Source organism: Apiospora hydei (genome assembly GCF_038363865.1).
Source record: "Apiospora hydei strain CBS 114990 chromosome Unknown utg000003l_segment0_segment0, whole genome shotgun sequence".
NCBI lineage: Eukaryota > Fungi > Ascomycota > Sordariomycetes > Amphisphaeriales > Apiosporaceae > Apiospora > Apiospora hydei.
This window is the reverse complement of record NW_027117362.1, coordinates 1,645,819-1,659,793: the sequence shown is the minus strand read 5'-3', so window position 1 is coordinate 1,659,793 and position 13,975 is coordinate 1,645,819. Positions and strand designations below refer to the sequence as shown.

Sequence of the window (13,975 nt, the reverse complement as noted above, 5' to 3'; positions counted from 1 at the left end):
AGTTCATGGGCCTGAGCGACAACAGCATGTCGGCTAAAATGGCGCCCGCAAAGTATGGAAAAGTTGGGCCGACGGGCACGCCCGTTAAATTGAGCAATAGCTGTCAAGCCGAACTCTACTATCCTAGCGCTCTCTGTCTGTCAAGGTGTCAGCCAGGGACGGCAAAGGATCATCGATGAGAGCGTGAGGGTGGCGCCGCTGTCACATAAAGCGTCTTTTCGACGGACAGCTACGAGCGTGTAGTCGGAATCGTATATACCCAATAATCGATACGTTAGTGAGCGAAGAAATGAACGCTCCCTTCAATGAGAGGTTCAGGATCATACACAACCCCGTGTAATTACCACTCAAATGTGTATATCGGCAAAATGATTCAAGTCGGAATGTCTAAGTCCATGGATAATCTCGAGTATACAGGTCTCGTTCTGGGAAGTACATTTCTTCGGGTCACGATGGCAAGGCTATTATGGATGTTGTTCATTGATCTCTCTTATTTTTTTGGTATGTTTAGTTTTGCTATCTCGGGACTTGTCCTCTCCAACATGTATTAGAGAGTAAAAAAATCCAAGCCCGAGTAAAGCTCGCACGCAATGGTGTTCCCATTCGTGCGAACTCTTTGTGTTTGTTCGAGGGCACATTCCTGCGCGCTTCCTCTCTCCTGCGCAATCAACGCAATCAACAGGAAACAGAAAGAGGAAGAAGAAAAAACCGTCGGGTAGGTAAATGGGGGAAAGCAGTAAAGGTTATATATATATACAGGGCACGAGTTTCCACCCACACAGATAGCTTTCTTCCCCCGTATCTGTGATTCCGTAGCCCACCCTCTCTGTGAGCGCCTGTTCGGCAGCCGCCGGTCTATCAAAATTCGAATTTTGGTATCCTCGTATATGAAATGAAGAAGTATGATCGTCCCACCACGTACTTAAAAAAAGGTAAAAAGAGTAGTACTTCCAAATATGAAAAGGAAAAGAAGTTGTTGCAAGAAAAAGCCGAAGATGCCGAGCCGGTTAGGCCCCCGGCCAACACACGCGCCCGAATAAAAAACAATAGAAACTCCAGGAGTCTAGCTCAAGATGCCGAGATCAAACCAACCCGCTAAGAACCCGAATGCCGACCTCGCTCATGAAGACCCTATCATAACCTTCAAAACGAAGAAGAGGCGTATATCTCATAATGCAATACCGCTGATAATAGAAAAAATCGCCAAGGCTTTTACATCATGGCGCCCGTCGGCGTGCTCATCGTCATGGGCATGCTGAGGGTCTGAAGGCTGTTGAACGCTGGCGCGTGGGACATGTTCGTGCTCGTCGGCATGCTGGTGGCCGGATCGTGTGCGACCGAGTTGAGCGACGCAGGGATGTAGCCGGCGTCCGAGTTGGGCGAGGCCTCCTCGAGGGAACCGAGCTGGTCCTCGCCCGAGTACTCCTCCTCGTCCTCGCCCGAGAGGTTGAAGCCGCCCTCGCCGCCTTCACCGCGATCATGAGTTCGCTTGTGTCTGTAAAGGCCCATGTGTTAGTCCAGGTACAAAGAGAAGATAAATGCCGCTTCCTGTGATTCATGCTGTTGTTGTGTCTCTTGTGTTGTGGTTTGGGTTGACGCTCTGGTATCTGTCTCGCTCGTCGTTTTCGCACAATACATTGTAACTCATCACAGGAAGCAAGCGTACAAATGAAAAAGAGCAACAAGGAAAAGTATGGAGCATACTGTGCTAGGTTGTCTGATCGGGAGAATGCCTTGCTACAATAAGGGCAGATGTAGGGTCTTTCTTGGGTATGTGTTCTCACGTGTCTAGATATATTGGTCAGATACATGCGCGGCGCATCACACATGACATAGTAAAAAGAAAAAAGTTGGTCTTACCGCTTCAGGTGCTCTAGGCGCTTGAAGAGGCGGCCGCAAGTCGGGATCGGGCACGAATGCGACTTCTGGGGGTACGGGCCAAGCTCCATGACGGTAGCCGAGCGAGCGCGTCGAACAGCGCCGGCGTGACCCCCGTGGCTCGCGTGCATTGCCCGTTCACCGTGCATGTCATCGTGGCCCATGTGGACGTATTCCTGGTGTTGCAAAGACATGGGGTTCATTGCGGGGCTGCCCTCAACCGTGGACAGGGGAGTTCCGTGTCGGGACATGTCGACCATGTCCTTGTGGTGGTGCTGGCTGTGGACAGAGACTCCCGAGTTGCTGTAGGACAGGCCGGGCGGCGAGTTCTCGTTCTCATCGCCCTCCGCGACGGGTCCTACCGAGGTAGAGACGGACCTCCTCAGGTCCGAGGGACGGTGGGCGGCGGCTTGCGCCTGTGCGGTGGCCGCAGCAATAGCGGACATGGAAGGAGGAATCGACGATCGCCGCCTCCTCTGCTTGTAGGTGGGAGAACCCTCGATAACAGAGTAGACGTTGTTAGCGCCATAGGCTCGTGAGAACTGGGGGCCAGCCAGGTTGGAAGGTGGCAGCTGGATCATGCCGTTCAGACCGTTGACACCAGCCATGTGATCGGGAATGGCAGTGTAGAGACCGGTCTCTTCGTTGGCAATGTAGGCGGGCTCGGCGCCCATGCCCAGGGCTTGCTGGGGGAGGGGTGATGGGCTCGAACGAGATGCCGCGGTTGCTGTAGTCCTCGTAGTGGGATGAGACGAACGATGGGGCGGGCGAGTACTCGAGGCCGTAAGCAGGCATGGAAGCATGGCGCTGGTGGCCCTGGATCGGCACACCGTTCTGGTTGTACTGCATGCGCGCGTAGTCGGGCTCGCGCTTAACCACCTGTTGAACCTGAGGAGGCATCTGGGGGCCATGGCCATAGTCTGGTACTGAACCATGGCTTCCATCCCGTCGGATAAAGGGGCCATCGTCTGGGGCATCATTTGCGGCGGGGGCATCGAGTCCATGGCCCTCATCACTGGTGACGGGGCCTGCGACTGAGGAAAAGACACCTGCTGAGCATTGAAGGAGGAAGAGTTGGCTTGCTGGGCCTTTGTGAGCTGCTCGTACAGAGACTGGGAAGAATCGTACTGGAACGACAGCGCAGGTTCGCTGACGGCCATAGTGGTGGCCTCTTGTCCCATCTTCTCGCGCTTCAGGTCACGTTCCAGGGCATCGAGGAAAAGGCGGTCGTGTGGTACGCTATACCAGTAGAACACCTTTTGCTTCTTTTGTGTGCGGATGCAGTTGTTCTTGTACAGGAAGTCCAAGAAGGGGCTCTTGGGCTCCTCGAGCGAAGCATCGGTCCCCGACTTCAAGTTGCGGAGATCTGAGAAAATACCCTCCTCGAACTTCTTGGAGTTCTTCACCGGGCGACCGAAGGCCTGGAATCGGAAGGAGAGGCAGCGGACAATGTCGGTTCCGGAGATGTGGAACAGGTTGTTCCACAGCACGCAGGACACATACTCGCCGGTGGGGAGAAGGAATCGCCGAATGTATTGGTCGGGTTGCCAATCCACAGGGGCCGAGATCAGGAAGTATTTGACTGTGAAGCTGTGTAAGCATGGAGCTACGTAGTTAATCGCATCGCGCAGGAGGCACACTCACGGTTATCGACTTGTTGCAGGGCTACCTGAGCATCATGTGGTAATGCTTGCTGGGCCTCGGTGCTCAGCATGAACGTCTCTGGTTTTTGCGGTGCGGCGGCCATAGCTGCCTGTTGTGTGTACATAGCCCGTACTAGCACAGCAGCAGAGTAACGGGGAAAAGGAGGCCGATCGTCTTATAAAGCGTCTTTCGAAGTTGCCGAGGCAAGCGATTTGAAATCGGTACAGGCGTCAAACAATTATTAGGTGGACAAAAAAGGAGTCACGGAAACAGCGCCAATAACGCGTAACAGATGCCACTGAACGTTGACGGCAGTGGGAAGCTCGAGGCGCTGCCTTTGTGGGGTTGGAGCGGGCGCTGGTAGAGTTCCGGCGGTGTTGATAGATTGCTGCTAGTATTTTGTGAGTTGGTGTTAACTTCAGTCGAGTCCAGCCCGCCGGGATGTATTTTGCACGAGAGTACTGATGCACCGATTTGCCTCAAGCGAATGGTAAGGCGCAGTCAGTGGAAACCTTCAAGGTCCAAGAGTCGTCGTGGGTTGGGAAAAAAGACTGGGAGGTCCTAAAGGTCCTATACAAGTCTGCGTCGTCTCGAGGCGGCTATGCGTCGAGCTATTATGACGGAGGGGTTGCAGGACGTAGATGTGCGTTGTGTGGAGTGTGATGCAAGCAAGTGCACACTAGAAAGTGGACGACGAGAAGCTGGAATTCTCCCAAGGGACTCGTCTATAGCGACAATGACGGGTATAAACAACCGTGCAAGTGGTAGACAGAATCAGCAAAAGATGCTCCCCGTGGATCAAACAGTATGGACAGAAGCGTCGACTATGCCCAGCTTGCAACGATCTGCGTCTGATGAGTGGTGCCGAGTAGAGTCGGGGGGGCAGGTGATTCGTGGTGCTGTTGAGAGAAGAGAAACGTCTCAAGATGGGCTGAGTGGTGCAGAGTGCGCGGCTCTTGGAAGGATGCAATTAAGAGGCCTACAACACAGGAGACGAGGAGGGGGAGTGAGGGGTGAAAAGAAAAAGAGAGCGATGTCTCGAAGAGGAGTTCTTGCGAAGGTTCAAGAAGAAGCAGGACTAGAAGAAGGGTCGAGACGGAGAGTAGGACGGCCTGGGGTGTTTAATGATTTCCCACACGGACTGGTACTCTGAAGTGGCCGAGTGGAAGAGAGATTTGGGGTGGGAACTTGAACCGGGGTGGGCACTGAGGAAGAGGAGAGACAAGAGAGTGCTGCCGGATGCGCGTGTGTGTCTAAAGTACCAGCACCAGCACCAGCACCAGCATCTGCGGCGCACGAGTTGAGAGTTGAGCGAGCGAGCGAGCAGACGGGAAGCTGTATGGGGCCGGCCAATCCAGCGTCAGTCAGAATGTACCTGGCCTGCGATTCGACAGGGCACACACACACTGAATTGCAGCGAGGTGATGGGTGGATGGGATGAGCTGAAGGGGACCCGGTACTGCAGCGAGTAAGTACAGGCGCGCCGATCCCAGGGCGAAAAGGTACCGCCCAGAGCCGAAGTACCGCTAGGAAAGCAGGCCACGCGTAGTAGACTCGCTCTCTGCATCCCGATTAGTGTAAGGGTTGGGGGGGGAGGGTCCAGTAATTGTTGTCGAACGAGAGAAATGATTGAATGGGTGGCACGGAGCAGCTGGCGGTTGAAGTAACGGCGGCAGGGGGGGTGCCTGGCCGCTGAGGTGTGGAAAGAGGGTAAAAAAGGTACACTAGAACAAGAGGGCCAGGGAGGGTTGCCCAAAGGAGCGAAGCGCCGACTAGCATTTCCTCACGTCTTCTACCTCCTCCACCAGCTTCGAGCCTGGCCTGTCTGGCGGGGCCCGGCCTGCATCGCATCGCATCGTTGATGGACTTTCAGGGAAGCCTGTCCCTGGGCCCCCTGCCACTGCGCAACCTCGCACTTCTCCATCGTGCCTCTACCTCCCACTGGCCACGATGGGGGAGGGCAGAGGGCAGAGAGTGTGTGCGTGTTTCCCGTAGTACCACAGTACCTCTGTCTCTGTCTGTCTCTCCCCCAGTGCATTTCGGGGATCCAGGCAAGCCATGGACCTGGCCAACGTTGCAAGCAACAGGAACAAAGGTGGGATGGGACGTAACTGTGGCCGGGGCTCTGGATATGAGATAATGAGACCGAGGGCGTACACACAGCATGACAATGAGAGACAGAGCGGGAGTTGCTAGGTATGCAAATTCAGCTATACTACTACTACTACTACTTCTACTACGGCATGTATGTAAGTAGCTATAGCGGGAAAGTTGAGTTAAGGATACCGCAGTCCCATCCATCAGGCCAAAGCAAAGTACACCCGCCCTGTACGTCTGTATGCAGGCCACACGAGCACAACATACAGGAAAAGATTGGCAGAAGAAAGAAATAAGGTACGGGTACGCATAAGAGGACAATGCTCACATTTTCTCCATGATACGGATACAAAATGATAGGTAGGAAATCCTTGGGCCCACTGTCCTGATCTCGAGAGCTTCATTGTCTGTCTAACAGCACTGATCTGATGAACCGGCCAGCGAGCGCTGCTGTCAGCTCACAATGAGCTTGGAGGGGGGGCATCTCAGAATAAGACGGCACTAATTATGCGAGTCGGCTAATCAACGCGCATCTTGCGCTTACATTGTCTCTCGCTTCGACCTGGTGCTTTCTTGCCTTAATTGCTTTTGCGGTGCAAGTGCCCGCTAACAGTCTTACTTGAGCAGGAGGGAGGGAGTGCTCCCTCCAGGTTATTGTTATGTTGGTTTAAATTTAGAGACTCTTGTTCAACCTGGCAGGCAGCTTGTTCTGCCCCGGAGCATCTATCTGGCTGGCTTGCTTCTTTTTTTTGTTCCTGTTTCTCTTATCTCTTTTTCTGTCCCTCTCTCACTTGTGCGCGCCCATCAGGTTCGGGTTGTACGTGGTCTGCGTAGTACTTACACGACTGTACTCCGCTCCCAATGGAAGATGAGGAATGAAGAAAAAACAACAACAAAAAGATCAGGTGACAAGGATTATGACTTTCTCATGCAACGCTCGTGGAGCAGCTCTCAGGAACCAGTACTCCATGCAGTATAGGCAGGTGTGCAAAGACCGCGCCTGTGGACTCCCTCTCACGGTCCTCCTGAGTAGAGCCCCCGGCAGCCATGTCAGTCAGGCTGTCTGTCGGGTATTAGCAAGCCTGCAAGCCTTGTATACTGACGAGCAGCCGTGAACACGCCCGCCATTCTGTGTCCGTGTCTTGCATATTCATACCCAATAAGAGCGCTGTTGTAACCTTGAGTAAGATGATAGTCCCGCGCGAGCTGTTACCTGACCGACCTGCCAGCACATGCACGGCTTCTTTTCGAAAGGGAACAAGATTGAGCCTCTTCATGCGCACGTCAGGGCATGCATTCGCATGTAGACCCTATTCCTCGGTAATTGGAAACGCACAGGCTTGGCATCTTCATGGGATATTTGGATTCTATACAGTAAGGCATGGCGTATCGCTTTCTCGCCAGTTTTTGGTTGGGTTTAGAGTTTTCGGGGCCCAGCCACTGGCCCTTACGCATTCACCACCACCCCGGAGTCGTGACGAAGGGGTTCCGGGACTGTCGCCGGGAAACACTCTCGTCCCCATTTGAGCATAGACAGCCCCTATGTAAAGGCGGCAAGTAGATTTTTCTCTCGGCAGGAACGCGGTACAATGACATGGGTCTGGCGACCTTTCGCTGGCTGCCCCGTCCCACTCTCCCTGCACTTTGTCCCTGGCGTAGGTACGACCTTCCCGTTGAGCCGCGTCCGTTCGACGTTATCTGTCTGTATCATGCGGCTTCGGTCTGTCCCCGGTATTTGCGGTGAGCGAGAGAGCATCTCAATAATATTAAGAATAGCGTTCGGTATATCCTAGTTTGCGAACTAACTAATAGCTGTGTCTAGTTGTGCATTTTGGGCAGTGGTCTATCGAAGGTATTCGTCGATGGTACTAGCCGTTTGTAATCTTGGTCTACCCAATAAGTCGGCAAAACCATTGCGCTACCGGCGGTAATGTCCGCCCCGGGACCACACGTACGACGTCCATGTTTACATGTTTTCCCAATGCCGATGATGATGATGATCTGACTATGCCATCCGCCCTACACGTAAGTCGGCAAAAGGAAGGCACAGAGTCAGTCATATAGTCAGCTGGGCGATCTCTGTTCCTGCAGGTAGAAGCAGATTCAGAGTTACGGGGAAACGTATGGGTTTTCCAAAATTGCCTGAGTCTTGCCGGTTCGGTAGGGGGTCCAACCGACGGACCACATTAATCTCCGTCTGCAGGAACATGGCGCTGAAGCTCCAAATCTCCAGGCTGCGTACTGCATACTGCAAGCAGTAGGCCAGTGGCTCTGCCGAGCGATCGACGATGTAATGGAAGCATCATGCTGGCAGTCTACGAATCTTGCGCTTTTTGGTGTTTTGGAGTCGGTTGTCTATCGTGAGGCGGGCAGGCCCATCCAAGCCCGAGCAGTGTTCTTCCCGAGTCAAAGCATCAGAGAATCCTAATATGCCGTGTCCTTCAATGTAACAGCAAGCATGTGGTATACCGGCAAATATTACTAGATCTCTAACGCATGATTTTGGCTCATGAATCAGTGAGCCGGTATCTAGCTGTCATTATCGCTGCTGGGGCTGACAGCTGGAGCCTGGGTGAGCATTATCGATTAGGTATACTACATCAAAATCTCAGCATACTCCAGCAGGGCTTACAGCGCGCAGGTGGGAAGTGCCGGTGCTTTTCCTTGCCGCTTTAAGACTTCTGGCAGAAGAATAAACAACTGCCAGTGTTAAGTACACAAATACGCACGACGCGGAATTCCAATGCAAAGCAGGAGGGCGAAAAAAGACCAATGGTTCCTGGATGCTTTGTTTTCCAGATGAGTTCTACCCGACCTGCAATCCTTGTTTCTCGCTACAAGCAGCATGGGAGCATAGGAACATGGGGGGTCCCCTGCCATGGCTCGGACCCTAAAAGTCATTGGGCAAGCGGCTTCCCTGTGGCTTCTCATGAGACCCTGTCAATGTGAAACAAGCCTGGCGCAATGCCTCAGAGTGCAGCTAGTTTCCCAGATATCGGCGCTAAGCTGTTGCCAGGTATTCTGGCGTCCGCGTCCGTGTCCTCCCAGCCATCCCCTCCGTTTCCTGGAATGCGACTAGCACCATACGGGAGGACGCGCATATTCCCTACATATTCCCACGATGATGGACCGCTCTCCGCCAAGCTGCGTCCGAGTCAGTCGTGGACCATACGCTGATCAGCTCTTGCATTTGTACCAGCCTCATGGCGACATTGGCGATGATGGAAGCTTGCAGCAGGCCCGGCAGCCAGGGCACACTGTCCTATCGTGCATTCGGCTGGCAATGATGGAAAACGATTTCTCATAAGTGGCTTTCCTCAGATTAACGACATAATGTCCCAGAGACTGGTCTGCCGATATGACAAAGACGAGTCATTATGATAAATGCGCTACTGGACGAAAGTCAATGCGAGACTGGAAGAAGAACAAACCAACGGCCGGACAGGCTTGTGGTACCCAGTGGTCACGCAATTCCAGTTGCTCAGCGGCATAGGAGTTTTCTTTCTTTTTTCATGCAAGCCCGTTCGTTGCAACCATGATCCAAAGCCAGGCTATTGCATGGCAATAGAGGCACTCAACGGCAGCCACTACTTTCGAGTGTGTCTCTTAGCAGATATTTACTTTTTGTCGCGACGAAGTTCATCAATGCAATCCATTGGGACAATGTTCCTGGTCCCAATGTGCCCCTAAGATAAACAGGATGAAGCACCTACCTTCCTATCCAGGTATTGTGCGCCCGAGGATTGACGTATGCGGGGTACTGCTGGTCAACCGTACGAGACGTTCCCTATTCGAATAGAAGTTCTATTTTTTGTCTTTGGTTGATGACGGAAATGATACAATCCGCCCAGTGCCGGTTTATACGGGGAACCTATTCCGGGCACCAGAATCAGGTGATGATTTTCTGATAGGTCAAAGCTGCAGACTTGCTTCTAACCCACAGGTGACGGCTGATGCCCGCAGCTCGCAGCTCGCAGGGCGGAAAGCAAAAAACCACCCAGCAATCACAGGAAAATGGGGCCGAGGGCGCCGGAGCTTGACATCACCAGAGCGGCGGCAGGTACGCCGCCCTGCCGGAAGGGTGGCAGCAAAGAAGAGGACCTGTTTGATCACCATAACCAGCATATTCTGAAACTTGAAACCATCTGGCGATGACATCGCGCGTTGGCGCGAACTGGCTAAGGGGGTTACGTTGTAAGAGGAAGCAGTCGAGACAAGAGACCAAAAAAGCAGTGCACAAGCCAGCCCGCTCTCTCTCAACTTGGACCACATCTACTTGTACTTTTCTTGCCTGATCGTCCCGCCACCCTTGCATGAACTTCTCGATCCGGTGTTCAATGCTCGTAAGTTTTAGAGCAAGGCTGTCCTTTTTACCCCCGAACTCTCTTGATTCCTGCCTTCCTGGATCCGAGGAAAGATTTGTTGTGACATGCGCACACATGGAGAGGTGGGATTGGACTGCAACCAGGTCGCTTCGTATTCTTTTCATGACGAGATTTGGCAAGGGAGCTAGGCAGCCAAGCTGAGCAAGGTGACATCGTCGCTTACTGCAAAACTCCTCCGCAATTTCGCGCGAGACTGTCGGTCTGCGAAACTTCATCGGCAGTGAGGGTGTTGCTGTTTTTGTTTCCCCACTCTATTACTAGCATGGCCCGCCTTAATCCGCTACATGCCATTCGCTAACGTTGTAGGGAACTTCGGGGAGGGACGATTATCCCGTGAGATACCTCATTTGATGGAGCGACACACACGCACACACACCAACGCAAACGCGCACACATAATAAGGCAGACCAAAATCCCGTCAGGTACGGATTGAATTCGCAAGTCGCGGAGATCAGCGATTGGGTGTTACAGCTCTAAAAACAAACCTCCTATTCGGCTCCTCAATGTTGCTATTCTGGAAGTCACGACCTCTGTGCTGTGTTTCTTGGTACGCGATGCCTATCTGTTTCGTGCGACAGAAGACCCTATGGAACAAAGCCCGCCCGGCGTTACGCGCTGGTACGGCAGATTTGACCGACTGACTGACGATTGAAGTCGCTATCAAACCAGTCGCTCAATCGGTCGCTATGCAAAGCCAAAGGCAAAATCCCGCTCGCCCGCCTCCCCCAAAAGCTGTCATCCCAATTAAACATGCTGCTAGCGCCCTTGAGGTCGGATATCACTGAAGTGTCTTGTTTCACATCAGCTTTTATTTTCCCGCCGACTTTCACTAAGCTTAATTTTCCTGTCTCATTGACTTCCTGGTGCATGGATTTCTACGGCAGCCAATGAGGCCGCGGGGAACCTGCGTATCGCTTGCGCTGGTCGGACAAGGAGAGCTCTTCAGGCCGGTGATTGGTCGCGTCAGACTCTGTCTTTCCTTTTTTCTCTCCCACTCCCCATATCGGCTGCATCAATGCCTTGGGCTGCTGTGGATGACAACGCACGCCATAAATAGAATACACCTACCGTAAACCTGGCCCAGCCATTCCATTCTTCAACGGGCGGCCGGTTCCATACATGATATCGATTCGATCCAGGCATCTCTGTACGCCGCCGGCCGCCTTCCCCAAGACCTGCTTCCCCGCTGCTCGGCCGCATACTCGATGGCCTGGCGGCTCTATAGCCAGCACATTAGCCACATCATCGTCGGCATTGGACGGGAGGTAGAGGGCAGGAGAATGCACGCGCCAGACTGATCACGGGCACACTTGAGAGTCTCCATTCGCCATGCAGACGATTGGACGTAACGTGAATTCTCCAAGTGCGAGCCCCATGGCCGGGAGGGAAGCAGATGGGAAAGTGGTCCGCCATCGCCAATCAAGATCGAAGTCGTTAGATCTGCATTAACTCAATTCTCGTAGATGTGATGCAGCCAGAAGTACGGGTAGAGCTCGAAGCTTATTCGTTCGAACATGTCGTTGACGATGTTGACGTTTGTCAACGGGCATCAATGTGTGCGATATCGCAAAGTTTGGGTTGCCATCATGGCGGCGCTCGCCCGCCTCCCTGACCCCGTTCCGCTCCCACGATCGATATTGGGTTCAATGACATGAGCAGACTACGGTTTCAGAATCTTGAGGCTCTTCTGCTCGCTCGGAACTGGAATACTGAGTTTCGTCTGGGCCCCATTGAACCGGTACAGGACGTGCATTTGATTCGGAAATAAGCCACTTTTACCCAACATCGACAGCCACTTACAGACTTGATCACCTTGCCAAGGCGCATATGCGTTGAGGTGATACATGCTACTATAAACACAATATAGAGACCTGCAGTAGTAGAAATTGGCCCTGGTGAGAAGTGGGAAGGGCAAGGCCAGGAATACAGCAGGTACCAAACAGGTCACCAGACTTGCTGCTGCTGCTGCTGCAGACCTAGGTATGGACCTCGTCACGAGGCTGCATGCTTCATTCACTGCACTGCAGATCTACTACTTGGCTTGGAATTAACGACACATTAAGCGCAGGTTTGTTTGCGACTTTGCATCATTACCGAGTATTAGCAGCATACCACTGCAGGTGACAAGGTGACAGCCAGAAAAAATCCTCCGAAGGGTGGAGTTGATAGTCGTTGCAGCTGCTAGCTTTCGAGCTTGTATCGTAGCAATAGCTTCTTCCCAGCTCCTAATAATAAATCGAAACATGAAAGGTCTGCCAGCAGGTGTCCGTTCTCACCATCACCCTCGCGCCGTTCTTGCCTCACTGCCCCAGATCGCCGGGAGACGCCTAGGCTGCGTTGGGTGCAAGGTGCCAGCGGCCGCCCAGTAAGGGTAATCAATCGCCGTCCAATGCGACGTTGAGGAGAGATCTGCCCAGTACCCTTCGCTCTAGGAGAATTATTACAGAACTTGAAACGCCATTTTAGAGATGGGCTCAGATATCGGCGAATTCTTTTTTGTTGAAACAAACCATGGTAATCCCAGCGCTGCTCAGCGGAAGTAGTTCGTCTACCCGTCGTGATGGGCAGCCCGTAGTCGGATTCGAGCATAGCTCGCTCGCCCTCTCCTTCGAGGCTAGGCTAGTTGGCTAGCCCTCCCTTCGTCCAACACGGGACCTGTCCGTCTGTCGGACCCCTCGAGCCAAATCGGCATACAGCCGGCCTGTCCGTCCGTCCGTTCGTTCCTCGCTTGCTTCGTCAATGTTCTTCTTCTTCTCATCCAGGATTCATTCTTACGCTGCCGCCGCCGCCGCTGCTGCTGCGAGTATGTGCGCAAAGCAGGGCCAAGAACCCTGAGTAGAGCACTGATTGGTGTGCCTGATTCATGCAGAAGAAGGGCCGACATGCAGGTCGTCAATCCAGGGATAGGCCATCGTCACTTTTCTGTCCCCTTCCTGGTACCTACATACTCGAAAACAAAGTGCGCGAGTCTCTCTCACCTCACCTTTGCTCGGCCCATAATGCTACATAATTCAGATGGCGCAGGCGAGCAAGTAACCAAGCAACGGCAGGTACATTACGCACGCTCGGAAAAGATGACAGATGAAAATGCCATGCGCGCGGTGCCTCTGCAATCCCAACAGCCTCCCCACTCTTCCCATATGAGCTGTACGGTGGTATGCAGGAAGCTGGCATTGTCTGAAACAAGACGCCAGTCCGCTTCCGGTCGTTGCTCCAGAAGCTACGCGACCCTGGCCTCTGCGACTTTGCGACTTTCCAACCTCGACGACGACGCTACCCTGGCCAGAAACCTGAAACAGGCACAACTTCGTCACAGCTTCTTCTAGAATGCCCTCTATATCGGGTAAAGTCCTCCCAGCCTACTGCCCTTGGCCCTGTTCGCAGCCTGTATTTGGCTTCCTGAGACAATCCCGCATGGCCCGCCCAACCTAATCCGACCTTGACTCGACCCGTCCTTTTCCGCAAGTTCCAGCGTCTTAGGTCTCTTCGGTCTTAGGGTCCGTCCGTAGGGTGAGGAAAGACGATGGGCATTGTGATGTGCTTGTTGGTTGTAACTGGATTTCGACATCACGTCCGGCGCTGCACCGCACCGAAGCGGCCAAGACGGCCCACCCTCTGCGCTACTTGTCTCCCCAGCCCAATATAGCGACTATAGCGCCGATACGCATCGCTCTTGCGCGCGCGCGCGCTCGTCACAAAGCCCCCAGCCTAGGAGCCCGTCTGAGATTGATTACGTGCATCCCCGCCAGCAACCTCCATGTATCCCGCCAGCTATAGAGGGGTGGACGGAGGGGAAACCGGCGCCTAGCACCGAACCCAGCACTCTTAAGCGGCCAGAGAATAGGAACGCATGATAGCGTCCCGTGACCCGTCGCCTGGGAAATGAAATGAACAAGATTATTTCCCGTCTCCCCCATCTCGGCAGCCATGAGCCGGGCTCTGTTCAGGCAGTTGGACGCCATGTCTCTTCG

The 13,975-nt window shown here is 53.4% G+C and overlaps 1 protein-coding gene across 1 annotated transcript; it reads right to left on the bottom strand.

Annotated features, from left to right (window-relative positions):
* Window positions 1–1,212: 1,212 nt before the first annotated feature.
* PG997_002335 (uncharacterized protein) lies at window positions 1,213–3,625 on the bottom strand (the record flags this gene model as incomplete). The annotated part of the gene is made up of 4 exons (XM_066806650.1): window positions 1,213–1,495; window positions 1,705–1,788; window positions 1,861–3,460; window positions 3,523–3,625. The coding sequence occupies 4 exons, from the start codon at window positions 3,623–3,625 to the stop codon at window positions 1,213–1,215; spliced, it is 2,070 nt and encodes a 689-aa protein (XP_066673946.1).
* Window positions 3,626–13,975: the final 10,350 nt, after the last annotated feature.